This window comes from Anthonomus grandis, chromosome 3, assembly GCF_022605725.1.
Source record: "Anthonomus grandis grandis chromosome 3, icAntGran1.3, whole genome shotgun sequence".
Taxonomy (NCBI): Eukaryota; Metazoa; Arthropoda; class Insecta; order Coleoptera; family Curculionidae; genus Anthonomus; species Anthonomus grandis.
The window spans coordinates 42,919,178-42,937,947 of NC_065548.1; the positions used below are offsets into that span (position 1 = coordinate 42,919,178).

Consider the following 18,770-nt stretch of genomic DNA (forward strand, 5'->3'; position numbering starts at 1 on the left):
TTTTTGAAACTGTTCCATCACTCTTGGTTAATTTTCCCTCTATATAGAGTGAACTTTCTCCAGGTAAAGTATACTTTTCAACTTCATTAACGGGAATCACTATTTCATCGTTATTTCCCAGTTTTGTTGGTAGGTATGGTTCATAGGAATGTGTTTCATAATGTGTAATAGAATTATCCATTATGAGCTTTTCCGTAACATTAAGAATTGAGGACATTTTTTTTTTTTTAATTTACGTTTTACAATATGATAAATCCAAGTGATTTTAAAAAGTTTCTATTAGACTTACTTAACGGTTTCAAATTAAAGTTATAACTAAATTTATTTTTTTTATGTTTAACTTTATATACTTTATTTGTAAACATTCCATTTTCCTTTTTATTATATAAGATAGCCATTATTCCAATTTTTTAATGTGTAGCCTAATGGTAACGGTTTCGTTTCTAAAGTTGATTACGTCTCCCTCTTGATCTATAATTTTTACAATAATTTTATCTATCACCTTTACAACGACTGGAAAATAAATGATATTTTGTGGACTTTCAATAATTTTATATCCAGGTGGAACATTGGGAAAGAATTGATGAATAATGTGAACGGGTTGTCCGTTCAGGTATGATCCTTCGGCTATACTACAATCCACACAAAGAGAATTTACTTTTATTATCTCTGCTGGAAAATCTGACTCATGATATTTCTTATCACCCTTAATTGTTTGGTCACTTTTAAAGCCTAAAAGCTCTCCAATAGTTCCCTTTTTAAAAACGATATCTGTAGATGATTTAATTTTACACTTTAGGGTATTATTGTTTGCACGTAAAAGAAAGGATATTTCCCTTTCTTCAAATTTCTCCTGTAGTAGTTGATTTAAATCTTCAATTTCATAGCTTCCCAGAGGTATTTCTATGAAATCTCCTTTACTTCCATAATAAACCCTATTATTTGAATAATCAATATTGGGAATTGTATAAAATGTCTCAAAATTTGTCAAACCCACAACATAATCTGAATTATCATCTAAATAAATAGGTGGATTAAAATTTGCCGAAAGTATGCTACTTTTAGCTGAAAGTGTTATGGTAAACGATGACATGCTTCTTGATAACTGTTTATTTTTTATCTGGATTAAACAATTTGGTTACCTATTATTATAAAGGAAATGTAGACATAGCTGTCCACAGTTAGATTTATCATATGTTTGATACGGATCATGGTTATAGCTAATTAAATTTTTATTACCATCACTTAAAAAATATGCAATAACTTCTTTAGGGGGCCTTAGATTACCGAAGCTATCAAAATAACTTATTTTTTTATTTTTTTTAACGTATGCCGTCCAATGTGTACCTGGACCAGAATTACTATCCAAGTTTATAATTCCACTTTCAATTTTTCTAATTACTTTTGGTAATTTATCTCGCATGAAGATGCCTCTAAAATGAGAAATGTTTAATTTTTTAATATACCTATTTATATCTAGGTTTGTTAACGGCTTATTGTGAGGTAATATATTTAATAGTTTTTTGGTTTTAGATATAACCCATAACCATTTTTATATGGTTTTAAGTAAAGACCACTTCCTTTTTTCCCAATAGCTATCTCTTCCATGACACGATTATGTCTTTTATTTTCTTCTAATTTTTGTTGTGCTGCCTTTGTATCATTAATGGCTTTAGCAATGCTTGCTGCCCCTCCTCCTAAAGCGCCTAAGGCAGATAGCCCTGCAAATATTGGAATTAAAGGAAGGACACCACCTTTGATTTTTGGAATAGGAATTATTCTTTTTGAAGAAATTTTCCTTTTTTTAAGACGTTTTAAAGCACCATTGGTTGTAACGTTTAACTTTTTATAAGACTTTCCGATTATACCTTTTTTTCTTTTACTTGCAGACGCTTTTTTTCTATTTTTCTTTTTTGTTAAACCCATCCCCAATTTGGATTTTGCTTTCATTATACCTGCAATTCCTAGGGCGCTTAAACGTTCACCCACACCTGCATCACTTGACCTAAACCGATTGATTGCTTGGTCAGCCAATATCCTATCGGCCTTGTTACGGCTTTTTACGCTAGAAAATTTACTGTATGCAATGTCGTGATTTTTACACGCTTCGTCAAGTTTATTTACGCCTTGATGACCGGCAGCTAAACGTTTTTCCAATCTTGTACCGGGCCCACAAAAATTATAACCAGGAATGTGTAATTCAAATGGTAATTTATTAATTATAGTATTTAAGGAGCCACCTTTCGGTGTGAACTTTAGTATCATAATAGATTTTTATATAATAGTTAATACCCTTTTATACTTTGAATATGTGGTTGGAAAAACAAAAGTTTTCGTTACCAGTGAAAAATTATGACCTAAATATCAGTAATGGGCAGATATTTAAGAAACATGGGGAGTTGTTTGGAGGTGAATCAAAACGGGGAATCATAGTGGGTCCATCTGGCTGTGGAAAAACTAATGTAATGATTACATTATTAACACACCCCAACGGATTACGATTTGAAAGTGTTTATGTGTATTCTAAATCATTATATCAACCAAAATATGAATTTCTAAGAAAATTATTAAAACCACTTAGGGGAATAGGTTATTTTGAGTCGTGTTTTGAGCAGGATATTGTACCACCAGTTGACGTTAAACCTAATTCAGTAATAATATTTGATGATATTGTGTGCTGTAATCAAAGTATTATGCGAGATTATTTTTGTTTTGGTAGACATAAATATACGGACTGTTTTTACCTATGTCAAACGTACTCATCGATTCCTAAACAATTAATCAGAGATAATGCAAACCTACTAATTATATTTAAACAAGACGGAACCAATTTAAAACATATCTATGATGATCATGTAAATATGGACATGTCATTTCAACAGTTTAAAGATCTCTGTTCCACTTGCTGGCGATCCGATTTTGATTTTATTGTTATTGATAAAGATTGTGGTGTTGAGACTGGAAGGTATCGAAATAAATTTGACCAGTTTATTCATTTAAATAAATAAGATATATCACTAAGGAGTTAATTAGTTTAAAGCCTATAGTTTGGAAGCGAACATGAATGAAAAGTTAGTAAAAGAATTAATACAAGCCCGTCAAGCTGTAAAACGAAAACTAAAATCTTTAAAAACAGATGTGGCCAAGTCTCAGTTTCGACAAGAAAAAGAATTTAAACCAATTACAGAACCCTTAAAAGAATTAATTAAAGCTGTAAAAGCGGAGGAAAAAATTAAAACAGAACCCTTAACACCGCCAGCATTTTCTACTCCTCAAAAATTTAAAACCGATTTATCACCGCAAAAAAGACGTCAAACAAATATTTATAACAAATATCTACCTTCGGAATTACCATCATTTTTAACAAGAGAAGATACATTTGAAATAAACGATGAGAATGACGATGATGTATTTTTTAATCAACAATCATCTTTAAGGGAGCCTCGTCTAAGTTCTACGAGACGAGATAATTTAGATGAATCTACCATTACTGAACCAACAACAAAAGAAATTAGACAGAGTATTTTTGAGTTAACCAGAAGTCCGGCATACGAACAATATCTTGAAGCATTTCATCCGCTTGTAAGAGGTTTTGTTGATGCATCTTTAAAAAGTGAACGAGATTTAGATAATACGCATGGCCTATTTCATGATGCAGAAAATGAAAAGTGGAAAATTGGCGACAGTGAAGCTGACTTTGTGCAACAAAATTTTAAGATTCAGGATTTAATCTATGAGGGTACACCCGGTCTCTATGAACTTTTATTTTTTCAAGAACCTCGCGGTTATACCTCAAAAGATCTTGACAATTACATGGATATATTGCAAAGAAGCAATGCTTATAGAAGAAACTATGATCCAAAGGCACAGATTCAAGGCACTACCGATCCAAAATACTTAACAATAATAAAACCGTACTTGATAAAAAAGGGAATTTTAAGATCTACTTCCACATCTAGTGCCATTCCTTTTTCTAAGCCTAAACCACCGTCAGAAACACGGCCGAGAAGCACTAGAATAACCTCGAAAAAGGGGGGAGGAATGATGATGAATTTAACAAATAAAAAAACTGATTATGTCTATTATGATGATCCTAATGAGTTAGTGGAACGGTTAAAATTACTTATATCATCACAAATGGCAGGGCATACCGGACATAATAATGAAATAGTCTCCATTATTGAAGAGCTAAAGGAAGCAAAAGTTATTTTATAGACTGTTTAAACCACTATATGGTATTTTAAAAATGTCTTTGAACAAGTTCGGTTCTCATCTTCACTTAAATAGGAAAAACTATAGTAAAACTGATACAATTACTTTCATTCAATTAACGCCCCTAAAGTTGTTTTACAACATATCATTAACATTTATGGGAAACTGCTTTCCAAACGATGCGAAATTTACTTTGATATTTGATAAAAAAACATTTTTTAAATTTCCATTAAGTTCTGGTGTTATTATAGGGGCTGAATATCCAAAGAAAGAAATATTCTTATTAATTAATGGTAAAAAAGGAAAATTAGAGGGAAGAGAAATAAAAGAAGGAGATCTAATTGAGTTTGGTAAAGAGCCAAAATCCTCAATTGACTTTTTTTATGGAGAATTAATAATAAAATGTCCCGTTTTAGTAGAATAAAACAATAAATAAGTACAAATAAAGTTTATTTCGAAGATGACTTTAGACAAGTTTGGATCTCACATATTTCATAAATATTCCAGAATTGATGATGATAATCAAGTTAATTTAGTCAACATTGCAAATTTAAAATTATTTTACCATATAACATTGCCATTTCTTGGTCACCATGACCCAAGTGAAAAAAATTTCGTTTTAACCCAAGATAAACGAGTTTCCTATCGATTTCCAACTGACTCTGGTGTTATTATAGCCGGCGAATTTCCAAAACAACATGTAAATTTATTAATAAATTGTAAACAAGGTGGAGTGGAAGGAAGAGAACTAAAGGCAGGTGATTTAATTGCATTTCGACGGGATTCAAAATCTCAGATAGACCAATTTTATGGAGAATTAATAATAAAATGTCCTATTTTAATAGAACAATAAACATTAACCATGAGCAAGATAAAAGAAGATGTTGTTAATGAGCTGCATAGATTAAGTAGGAAAAAATATCCAAGAAGACGTGTTATAGTTAAAGGACTTAATGATTTATGGCAGGCAGATTTAGTGGAAATGATTCCATATCATAAGCTCAATAAAGGTTATCGATATATACTTGTAGTTATTAATGTTTTTTCAAAATACGTATGGACAAAACCCATAAAGTCAAAAACTGCTAAATATGTGGCTGATGCAATGGCAAATATTCTTAGCAATGTTAAAACACCACCAAACAACCTACATACCGACAGAGGATCGGAATTTTACGGTAAACATTTTCAGGAATTAATGAAAAAATTTAAAATAAATCATTATAGTACATTTTCAAATGTAAAAGCTAGTGTTGTGGAACGAGTAAATCGAACTTTAAAAACTTTAATGTGGAAAAAATTTAGTTTGAGAGGAAATTATAAGTGGATCGATATCTTGGATGATATTGTGCAAAAATATAATAATACAAGACATTCTAGCATTGGAAAAAAACCAAATGAAGTAAACGAAAAAAATGAACAAGACATTTTAAAGTTTCACTTTAACCATATAAAAATGGTTGATCCAAAAATTCCTAAATTTAAAATTGGTGATCATGTACGTATAAGTAAACAAAGAGAAGCATTCACAAAAGGATATACACCCAATTGGTCAAATGAAATCTTTCAAGTGAAAAAAATTAATCTAACAAATCCTACAACCTATTTACTACAAGATGAAAATAATGTGGAAATTCAAGGTGGTTTTTATGGGGCTGAGTTGCAAAAAGTAAAACATCCTGACGTTTATTTGGTTGAAAAAATTCTACGGCGTAAAGGGAACCAAGTTTACGTAAAATGGTTGGGAATGGATAAGACACATAATTCTTGGATTCTAAAAAAAGATGTTTTGTAAAATGTTAGTTAAGTTAAATATATTTTTTATTATTAAATTTTTAATTTTAAACCAAACCATGTACATAGTAGAAGATTATGTAATAAAATCTGTTAAAAGCAAAATTATTCTTTGGTTTTGAGTAGATCAACTATAACCACAAAAGATGTTGAATCAAATATTAAATTCATTAAAATATTTATTTGGAATAAAGTGTGTAGTGAAAAATAATAGTGATAGTGTGACAAACATTTATAATGAAGAAAAACATAATATATTATGTGAACAATTATTACAAATTATAGGTGGAAAGAAAAATGTGCGAGAATTGAATGCAAAGGAATTAGAAAATCTACCGATGGATTTCTTTTTAAAATATGTGGATCCCATGACTTTATTATTTATTTGGAACAAACTACCTGCTAACTATAGACAAGAGTTTGATTTACAAATAAAATTACCATGTTTTATTCACTATAATAGACCAGATTGGCGAACACACGTAGATGGAACTCCTTCACCACAAAATAAATGTTGTTTTTGTATTAAAGCTCTTGCTAAACAAAATTAACCAATATTCAACAACAAACCATGATTTGGTTAAGTCCTACATTTATAACACTAGTTGCAGTAGTACAAAATGTTTTCTACGTTCATAAACCTCCGGAAATAGTGTCTGCATTTGTTCAACTGAAAGGTGAAAATTTTTCAAGTGATAATTCATGGATACCCTTACTATACAAACGCATTCATAATGAATCAGTTCCAATATTTTTTACATGGATTCCAACTACCATCTCAATGACCTCTAGACATAGACTTCACTATAGGTTAAGATTTCGATTCATTAATGGAACAATACTTGAAAGTAGGAACTGGACAACTTTTAGTAAAGGATTAAATACAGAAAATTCTATAATTATTAATCTAAATTCTAATACTAGTGGTAATTACTTAGAGTTAAATACTTTAAGATCAAATTTCCATGTCTTTATGTATGTAACACAGACCATTTTTATAATTACTATACTAATTTTAGGTAATATAATATGTAAAATGTTGTATAATTTAGGAGAACAACAACAACAAAAACAATTACAAAATGTACACCGTTTAATTTAAGAGAATAATAAATATCATGTGTATTTATCAATAAATAAGTATGTACCTATTAGTAGTATTACTATTCTCATATAAATTAGTAATTAACATTTAAGCAAGGTCGCGATACCGCTTTGTTGCTCGCACTCGACGGTAAAATATGATTGTAATAATATTATACTAAAACGGTACGGACGTTTTGGTAGGTGCGCGGTAGACCAAAATTGGTTTTTTTAACCTTGGCAATTAACAGAAATATGCGCAAATAGTAAAAAAAGTGGCTTTGCCACAAAGAGTTTTCATATTAAGTTAGGTGATATGTTGCCTCAGGCACCCTCACCGACCACACCCTATGCTAATTACTTCTTCGGCGTTGCGTCATAACTTCTTCGGCTACGGAACGCCATCCACATCTGAAGAAATTGATGAGACACGCTGATGACTTCTTTAGATAATTACTTCTTTGGCAATTAGTCATAACTTCTTCTTCTTATTACTACTTCTTCAGCGTTACGTCATCACTTCTTCGGCTACACCTAAAGGGCACTTCTGTCGACGACATATTGTGTCTTCTTCAGATCTGCATGACCTCGACGGCACAGCTCAAGAACAAATACCATCCACTTCTTCAGATGCGGATGGCATGTGTCATCAACTTCTTCAGATGTGGATGGCATGTGTCACAGAAACGTGGTAAGATAACTACTAATGTTTATATTTTATAATGATAAACTTATTTTACAGCTTAGGTTAAATATACATAATTGTAATTGGAAAAAGGTACTGCGTTTTGAAATTTTATTTAAAGTATTTAGTTATAATAATCGTCAAGCCACATTTTTTTTTTGAATTTTAATAAAAGATATAAATTATCTTTAATTATTTCACTTTAAGATTTAGATTGAAATTGGATCAATATTGGATTCGGTGTAACTAAGGGCAAGTACAATCAAAGCAGAACCACAAATTAAGGAATCTGAACAAACTCAAAAAGTATATTACGCTCCGATGATAACTAACTGTGCTCGCTATTAAACTACTACTAAACTCGCTTTAAGAAAAATTCCAAGTCAAGTCACATATGAGGAATTAGATGACGACGCCTTTTAAGGAGATGATAGCGATGAGTTTTGTCCTCATCTCACATAAATGAATCGAAAACGAAAACAACCAAACTTCTTGAAATAAAGAAAATTCTGCTCCCATGAAAGGAAAGAAAAGAAAAAAGGGAGGAGAGAAAAGACAGCTCAATCCAAAAGAACTGTTCTCGAAATGGTAAACAGATTAAGAAGAAACTTATGAAATTCTGCCTAGAGAGCTGCAAATTAAAGTGCCTAAAAAAATTTACAAAAGATCAAAGAAATAAATTAACTAAATTCTTTGAGGACTACGGGCATTTAGGAACGCTGGAGCGCCAACAACACTTCCTGGACTCGTGCGTCAAACCATTAGTCACTAAATATATATGAATTACAGTTGATGGGGAGCCTAGAAGTACAAATGTTGTTTTTTATCTATCGAATGGCATTAAAACATACATATGCAAAACCTTTTTGATAAATACATTTGGTATTACTGAAAGGGCTGTACCCACCGTAATAAAAAACATTGCTACAGGCAATGGAATAATGCTGGAAGATAAACGGGGTAAGCATGGCAAACAATCAAAAATTCCGATATAAGTTTGCTTCAAAAAAACATAATACCTAAGTTTTATGAATCATTTTTTAACACTTTGTTTTAATATACATTGTATTTCTGTACCTTTAAGTTAAGATTTTTTTTTGTTGTTTTTTCTCTATTAATAAAATGTATTTTTCATAACATGAATTTTGTTCATATTTTTGTTAAACAAAATAAATATTTTTTGAAAGTAAAATGATGCTTTCTTTGCATAATAATATATAATTATATAATTTGTTTTTAAGATATGTTGGTTAATATTGCTACAATGGTTAGAAGAGCAATGACGTAAATAAAATTTTATAATATTTAATAAGAAACAAATGTCAATATTTTATAAAATGTAGAAAAAACTTTATTAATTATAAAACTTAATTCATTATCAAGCTTACATTAAGTATCATAATAAGACAAATCCTTTAATAATAATAGTAAGTTTTCACATATAGCACATATAGCAAAATCTATTTTCTGATTTTTCAAATGTATTTTCTGAATAATTTAGTGTTTCGCATGTATGTCATTGTTCTTCCGAAGGTGCGATATAATGTGTTTTTCTAAATTAGGTATAATACAATATTGTATACTGGGTGGCACAGTAACTATGTAACAGGCTCTAATTTTTCTAACTTAATTTTTTTTAATTTTAGCTTTTTTTTTTTAATTTTAAATATGTATATAAGCCACGATTCTGCTTAATTTACAATTTTTTTTACTTTCGTTTAAAAAGAACAGAAACAGTTTTAACAGAAAGTTATAGCAACTTTCTTATTTTTATAGAACTTTGAATATTTTTCTACACCAGTTTCTGCTCATGTAAATTCATTTTTCATCAACATATAACAAGTTGACATTTAATTAACATGTTAAGTTAAAAGTTATTTTAATGTAAATAATCTAGATGGCTATGGGTGATTAAGTTAATAAAGATCTAGATGGCTGGTATTTAGAAATGGTGGACAAGAGTGTATTTAATCATCATTCTTTTGTTATTGTCAAAAATCATTAACTGTTTTGACTTGAATTTTATTTTTTTAGATATTTTAACAAAGTTCGAATATATTTAATACGCAATGAATTAGTTTCTGTTATAACATCTTAACTTTGGATCAGTAGAAAGAAAATAGTGCGCTGTTCAGAGCTAGCGTACTCTGTGTCACAGTTACGTAGATAAATACGAAGTTACGTATTTATCTATGGAAAAAGTATAATCAAAACTGAAAATATTATATCAATTGCTTTTTGTAAATTGCACTAAGATTATCTTTAATGAATTTACTGACATAAACACAAAAAGCAAAACAAAGAAACTAAACTATGCATAGAATAACAATAATAATAACATAATCAAAATACACGTTGTTCTCACAGCAATTGTTGAAATTATTCACGACCATCCTTGTTCTAAAATTTGACCTACTGCAGCTCTTACGCGTCTTTTTAGGTCATCTCTATTAGTGGACGTCGTTTAAAAGACTCCTTAAGATGTCCTCAATCAAAAAATCAAGTAGGATAAGATCCGGTGATCTTGCTGACTATCTTTTTGGACCATTGGTGCCTAACCAATTATATCCAAATTATTCTCTTAAGACCAATTTAGTGGATGCCTTTAACAGGAAATTCAAGACAGTGTCTGTCTGAAAAATAACTGTTGAAACTGCTGAAAGTTGATATTAACGAAGTTTATTGAGGAACATAATGCAAAACAACAAGAACAAGACAACAGCCAAATAAATATTAAGAAAGACCTGGAGACAAAAATCAATAAAACCATTCAAAGTTTACCAGAAAAGTAACCAGTAAAGAATTGGAAAAATGCAAAGAAAATATACAAGACCTGAAAATGACAACCGTGTACACCGAGTAAACCGTGCTGCTGTTCATTCTAATCGTAATGGTGAAAGTAAATCCGTCAAAGTTTGACGGTCAAGAAGAATTAATTTTATTCAATTTAGTCTTGCAGCGACTAGAGAAGTAACTGAAATCAATCTTAAGCTATGACTAAGAGGAAAAGCTACAAAAATATTAATAATGATATCGTCTGAGGGTCAGCCTAACTACGAGGTACAGGTGTGTATCCTAGAGATGAGATACGCCGAGGCCCATCTACAATAAGTGTACTAGACCAGATCGATAAGAAAACAACATTGCACTACCTGCCATTCCGCTGCTGGAACTTCAACGAAGAGTACCTTAAACAACAATGCCTTTGGCCTACCCGAGGAAACTTTCACTACAGAAGGCAAACTGGCTGGGTGCTATCAAGCCTAAAGTAAAGGATTTAACCGACTTCACGTCTTGAAGAGAGCTTAGATATCCCTTGGAAAAATATGCGCTCGAGAGTGTGAGATGGTGCTGGAGGTCTGATGTGATTAAATCGTTGCAGAAATTCACCACCCACAAATTTCATTTGCTGGAGTCAGCGAATTGGACAAACAAAGCCAAAATCATCAGTGAGAACTTATAACAATATACAGATAGGAGCATGTCCACGTTTTTTAACTATAACAACAGGATTATAAGCTTATTAGCATTAAACCTATATTTGCACTTTAATTTAATTTTAGCAATATTCAAATCACAAAATAGTTTTGCCACTAACCAGAACTCTTTATTTTACTTTCGACACGTTTCGCTTACGATGTTAGCATCTTTGGGAGAAGATTAAAACAGTTTTATTCTTTTTTAACCAGTCTTAATCTTCTCCCAAAGATGCTAACATCGTTTTCGAAAAACCTGTCGAGAATAAAATAAAAAGTTTTGATTAGTGTTAAAACTGTTTTCTAATAATTTGAGTGTCACATCAAAAGGTTTAACCCTAGGACCTTTTTAGCAATATTATTAAAAAAATATGATTACATTTTAAGAAAAAAAAAGAAAAAATCTTCTCCTCTGAGAAATACTTTTGGTGATGTGACAATATTCTAAATTTAGGTGAACGCTTGTTTGAATAAAAAAACAAAAATATTAAAAGTATATGAATAAAAAAACCTTAAACTCGAACCTGGTCAGACTCAAACTGTTGTCAGAGACCTAAACTGTTGCCTACGTGCAACTCGTTTCCAGATATTTTTCTCATATAGCCAATGTGTGGTATTATAAAAGGTCTGTCTGTAAGTTTAAGAAATCTATGCATCTGTTATTATTTGTCAATCGTAAGTGGTCTACGTGAAAAGCTTAAAAACGAGAATGTGTGCGTCTCTCCCCTTTGTCGTTTTTTGAATTTGATTTTATGGCTAAACCGTTGGTTTATCATAAAGATAATTCAATTATTTTGCTTAATTAAATTTTACGTTGGCGCTTTAACTCCGCTCTCCTCTAACTACGCCCTCTGAGTCGCCCAAGTACCTATAAGTTCCAGAGGGAAAATTTTAGAGAATTCTCTTAGCTTTTTGTCCCATAATTTTATAGTTTTTAGTGATAATTAAGTTAATAATTAACTATTTTTAGTCTTCATTTTCAGATTAAGGCTTATAAGAGAAAGTGGAATCCAGCAGAGAGAGAATAACTTAATATATACCAAAAAGCCCCGTTGCTCATTAAAAAACGTATTTCTTAGCGTAAGCCTAGTCGATTGTTATCCATTAATTCTATTATTAATAGGAGGCATAATCACATCATTTTTTGTATTTTTTTCTGAACTATATTTTAATTATAAATCAGCTACAACTAATATGAATCATGTTATTTTTATTAAGGAGGCACAAAATTAAAATAACTAAAAAATGATAATGTTTAATAGAGATTTTCCTTAGAGCGTAGTAATAATTATTTAATTGTTAAATAATAGAAAAATTACTTGCATCAGGTTTTTTGTTTTTTTTTTTAATGAAAATGCCTTAAAAATTTTGTTTAAAACAAGTAGTTTCCTTGAGTTTCATCCGGTCTTTTGATTCTCGAATTTTGGTGAGATGATTGTGATAATGGTTTTATTTTTGCATTTAATAAGAAATGCGTTTTCTTCGATTTGTTCAAGAGGGTTAAGTTATATTATGCGAATGTTAGGGAAAGTTAGAAAATAGTGCCCTATTATTAAAATAAATATTAAATCATTGTTTCATTAGAAAGATAAACGTCTGTTGGTTTTGTTCTTAAATTCCTCTGACATTTCTTAAATAGAAATTGATAGTATTTATTTCATACTTTAATGGACGATTTTTGATGATGAGACTGATTAAAATTATTTCTTTAGGTATTTAACCCATGAAGAACTGGAGTTGCCATATGGCAACGCTGGCATTGACGTACGAAACTTATTATTTTGAGGTTATGTTAGTTTGTTTTGTGCCCAAGAACGTGCCGATCTCCAGAAATTAAGTGATTTTAAGATTTACTTAAAATCACTTAACGTAACAAAAACTTAATTCGTTCGTGTTTGTGAGATTTTATATTCACCATTTTTGTTAGTTGTGAAAATGGATATAAGATTTGTGTAAGTACCTCAATTTGTCAATAGCATAGCTTTGTTCGCGGGTCCAATTCCGAACCGATTCAGGGAATATTTGCATGCGCAACATAAACACGAGCGTTCATGGTAACACAATTCTGAATTTTTAGTAACAGTTCAGCGTTCGCGAATAACATCGGATTGGTTCGTTACCGATTTAGAATTAGTTCTCGTAGTCCCCGGATTTTTGATGGTATTAAAAGTTCAGTTCTGCTGTTCATGCGCAATATCAGCTGTTTGTATAAAGATAAGCGCAGACTAGCCAGAAGGCTCCAGTACACGTTCAGCCAACTAGTTGGGCTAATGAGTTGGGCCAACGTGTACAGGACCGTTTGGCGTTACTTGGTGATTGGCAGCCAGCGTTGGTCCACGAACCGAATGTTGTCGGTTTTTCGTGCACAAATCAAAGGATCTTGGCGCCATTTACCAAACAGCGTTCACACGTTGGTCGTTGATTTTACGGCGTAAAAAGTGAAATGACGGCTACGATGGCAGCATGGAAGAGCGAAGAAGTTTTAAAGTTTATAGATTTGTACCAAAATGAACCAATAATATGGAATCCTAAACATGAACAACACAAAAATAAAAGCAAAGTAAGTTAGTTTTTATCTATTTTTTTATATCTCTGAATGTGAATAAATATTAAGCCATAAAATGAAAAAACAAATCTAATATTAACGAAAAAGACAATTAAATTTTTTTATTGGTCAGCAATAAAAAAAAGTTAAATATTTAATTTATTTTGTATTTTAAGTTAATGATGCTTAGAATCGTATTGCTGATAATTTGCATGTACCTGTAAATGAACTAAAAAAGAAAAAGGAATCGCTTATGGCTATCTTTAGATTACATCATAAAAAGAAAATGCAGTCTATAAAATCAGGCATGGGTGAGGATGAGCTCTACAATCCCATTTGGCCATTCTACGAGCCTTTGTACAGCTTTCTGAAGGATGTGTATGAGTGCCGAAGCTTAATTAACACTGAGGATAATAGTGTAAGTAAAATAACATGTTTATTACATAAAGTTAAATTATCTACGATTTCTATAAAAATAGTTCATAAAATCCAATCGTATGTCTGTCGCATCACGCGGGGCTCTACGCGGTAAAGGCAATAATGGCAAAAAAGCGTTATCAGTATTATTTCTCCATGAACCGGGTCGAATAAGTTCTCCGTTAACATTATAGGTATCAAATGAACCTGGAGGTGTATAATTATCCCGAGAAGAGTTACTATTTCTCAAAAAAATTATGTAGATAAAGGCAAGTCATCGAAACAATGGCAGCTTTTGTGGGTTCTAGAGGTATATATTTTTGAAAAATCCTGAATTTGGCCGAGAGTATACCGAAAGTATTTTCTACTTTTACCCGAGAGCGGCACAATTCTTGGTTAAATATTCTGTCCGGGGACCTTAGTGCATAATGACCGGGAAAAGGTTTCATTATACGGGTACTGAGAGCAAATGCGCCATCGCCTAAAAATACGTAGAGTATATTATTTTCACTACCCGGAAGTGTACTAGGGAGGGGTAAATTCAAACTATTAGATAATAGTTTTCGGCATAAAACACTTTGATTGAAAACTCCGCCATCACTTATCCTCCCTTGGGATCCTATATCGGCAAACAAAAAAACAGTAATTACTATCCACTACTGCTAACAGAACGATGCTAAAAGTTCTTTTATAGTTAAAATAGTCGGATCCTGAATGTGAAGATGACTGTAGTTATGTGCTTCCCATCAATAGCCCCAAGGCAAAGGGGAAAGCTAAACCCTTGTGACTTGGAAATCCATCCGTCTGTAGTTTCAGGCATTAGAATAATAATAATAATAATAATAATAATAATAATAATAATAATAATAATAATAATAATAATAATAATGCCAAAAAAACTGCCAGACAAGATGATGATTGTGACTTGTATGGTAGACTTCTTACAACTTGCAACAAAATTGAGGAAGTTTTCTGAGAGTGAAAGTGAAGAAATAATGTTGGACATAGACAACATGATAATAAAGAGACGACAAAATAAGCAAAATATTTACACTCATTCATACACACACACTCATCCAGGCACTTCGTTCAGATTGATTGTGAAGTTCAGATGAATCTGAATGGTCATATATATCCGATTCAGCACAGAGCCATTCTTCATCAGTAAACGTAAATCGTTCAACTTATAACCCTTATCAAGCACCAACTCAACGGCTTCAAATACTTTCCAATGAAATTTTACCTGTCCAATTTATACAACCATCATCAAATATACAGCCAGAATCTCGTGTCTATACTCAACTACCAGAAATGTCTCCAGAGTCTAATGAAGCGTACAATATTTCTTTGCAATCCCCGTCAAGCAATTCCCAAGATATTGTATATGAGGCATATAAAAATTAAATAAGTTTTATTTACCTTAATCATATCTTTCAGAACTTCATTCAGTGCCACACAGACTTCAATTACTATGCGTGAGATCAGTGAACCTGATATTATAAACAGATAATATAAACTTCTGAAGCTATCTCCGCTAGCTAAATATCTTAAGGTCAATGCTAGTCGTATTTTTACTGGTATAGCTTCTCCCCAGTCAGTGTCTTGCTTTGCAACCATTGGAGAAATTTATTGTAGAAGAGTTTCAAAATCTGCATATGACATCCGAATGAAATTATCGAACTCCCCAGATGGTTCTGCAAGAAGCTCCGCAAGTTGGTTGTTCATGGTCTCTCTAAAACAAAAATATTTAAAACATATATTTTTACATCTTTACTATACTGCTATAGTAACATATCATATCTTTAACGTCATGCACTCTCATAAATTCATAAAGTAAACATGCAACTATACTAGATGTATTTTTATAATCACCTTGTCCTGTTTCAATGAATACTCAGCATCCAGCGTCTTCTTTTACGCCATTTTTTTTTAATCACTTTCGTTTGGCGCACCTTTCTATAAACATTGAAAGCACTATGCAAATAAATTGCCGCAGCTGCCATGGTTTCCACATCCATCGTCAAAAAAATGTCTATTTAGCAGCTGAGTCAAGTCCACCTACTTATTTTTTGGCTGTTTTGGCCCAACGCATTGGCCTAACTAGTTGGTCAAGCATGTAATCACTGTACTATATTTGGCCCAACTCATTGGCCAAACTAGTTGGCCGAACGTGTACTGGAGCCTAGAGGCGAACGAGCCGCACGCGCCGCCCGAGCCGAAACAAAATATTGTTATCGTTGTGTAGAACGAAAGCGCGCAGACCATCCGGAGCCGCAAGAGTAGACTTGACGCAACTGCGACTCGGATGAAAGGCAAGGAATATTTCTTCGGCTCGGGCGGTTCGTGCTGATGCTGCTGAATCGATTCCAGCTAGTGCGCGTGCCAGATCGAATCGCACCGGACGAATTTGCCATGTTTCCGATCTTTGTAGGTTAGGTTGTTTATTTATATTCCTGGTTGTATTGTTCTATTGGAACTTAATTATGGAAGACGAAGTGCTCATAAGTTTAGTACAAAACTACGAAGAATTGTATAATTTAAAACACTCCCAGTATTCGAATTTGCAACGTAGGGACAACATATGGGAGGAAATTGGAAATATTATGAAATTAACAGGTACGTACGTCTTAAATTAGTAAAAAAATGCTTACAATGTTTTGTGAAATGTTATTATTCATTTACGAAGAAAAACAAATTGTTAAAACATATACGTATGTAATAAAAACATATATATTTTAAGTAAAGTACTATTCCGTTCTTAACTAGGATTTTGCTTTCCAACGCGTATTTTCTGAACCTGCCATGGAACAGAACCGACTGGAGAATTAAAATATTTCTTAAACTCATCTCTAACCATTAGTGCTTCATTTGATGAGTTTCATTCCTATTCGATTTAGATTTTGCAATCCGCCAACTTTAGTAACATCTAAGTTTAAGTCATTTTCGGTCCAGTAACAATTATCATTTCTCAAATAGTTGTGAAGGCAACACGCGGCAAGTACAATGGTGTTAATGTGTTCATGAGACAATGATAATCGGTGCACGAAAAGTCTAAATTTTCTTACCAGAATTCCGAATGAATTTTCTGAAACATTTCGCGCTCGGCTGAGCCTATAGTTAGTTATCTTTTTTTCCTCATCACCTTGGGCTGACTCTCGCGAATATGGCCTCATTAAATTGGCACATAGAGGAAATGCTTCATCGCCAATAATTACATGCGGCAACAGTGCTTTGCTTCCGGGCTACAATTTATTGGGTGGAAATTGTAATTCGTTGTTACGCAGACGTTTTCCGAAATTGGAATGTTTAAAGATGCTTCCATTAGAATTTTTACCAAAACCTCCTACGTCTACTGCGTTAAATTTATAATTTGCATCAACTAAACATAACATAACAATGCTAAAAGTTTTTTTATAGCAGAAAAACTGTGATTCAGTGTGAGGAGGGGCTTGGATAAGTATATGTTTACCATCTATAGCTCCTACCAAATTTCGAAAATTCCATGTGTGGTAAAATTCTTTTTCTATGCGATTCTACCGATTTTCATCTGGTGGCGGCATAACTAAAGGTTGCACCTTTTTCCAAATAGCTTCGCAAGTGGAATAAACTATTTCTCGTATAGTGCTTTCACCCATATGATAGTTAAATGCCATAGAACGAAAGGGATTTCTTGTTGCAAGATATCTACAAAAGAAATTATTTAAATTAAAAGAAATTAAGAGGAAAATTACAATAAAGAAATTAATATATTTGTTTTTTCAGAACAAAATTATTATCAAAATCCTGAACGTTGGTTAATGTTAATAAATGCAAATTTTAAGTTCTTTTTTTGTTTCAGCAAAAACGTGTCGAGACAGATGGTCGAGAATCCGGGTAAATCATCGAAAAGCCCTTAACTTACGCAAGACAAAGAGTGGTCAAGCAGCAAAGAAAATGAAAGCTCCGAAGTACGAAAACGAATTAACGTTTCTGGTTTCTTATCTATTTGATGAAGAGACTAGACACTCAAATATCTCTTCTCCCCCAAGTCTTCATTCAGCAGAATCAAGCACCGATATAGATGAATGCCTACTGTCGAACATCAAAGCCCCTTACTAAATCAGTCATCCTCTAGTCTTTCTACTTCCTCTAACATAAATCGTCGCAAGCGAAAACACGCTCAGCAGACACCAACTGCAGCTGTAGTTCTGAAAGAGTATTTGGATAAAAAGAATACCGATTCTATAGAAAAAAAATATCTGGCATGTGAAAGGCAAAGGAAAGACCCTTTAACTGAATTTTTCCTGACAATGGCCGACACGGTCAAAGGCTTTCCCATAAGAGAACAAGTTCGCATTAAAGCCAAGCTATTTGAAATAGTCAATTCCATTGAAATGAGATTGGCTAATAATGAAGCTACGATAATCGGCAAAGTTCTCCCAATATAATAAATCCAACGGATTTTACTTCTGATAATACATTATCTTCTGTTCCATCTATGGGTTCCAGCCATGCGCAAGACCGAAAGATCTCGGAGCCACGTTCTTGTCGTCCCTCAGGATATTATTCCTTGGGAATC

At 32.3% G+C, this 18,770-nt stretch overlaps 1 protein-coding gene across 2 annotated transcripts in view; it reads left to right on the forward strand.

Moving 5' to 3' along the window:
- The window catches only part of LOC126734132 (glutamate receptor 1-like), a 62,968-nt gene extending 49,745 nt beyond the window's left edge, over positions 1-13,223 (forward strand). For both annotated transcript variants that reach the window (XM_050437662.1, XM_050437663.1), the window contains one exon: positions 12,234-13,223. In XM_050437662.1, coding sequence (XP_050293619.1) covers positions 12,234-12,483 — 250 coding nt within the window. In that variant the 3' untranslated portion in view covers positions 12,484-13,223. The remainder of the gene's footprint in view (positions 1-12,233) is intronic.
- Positions 13,224-18,770: the final 5,547 nt, after the last annotated feature.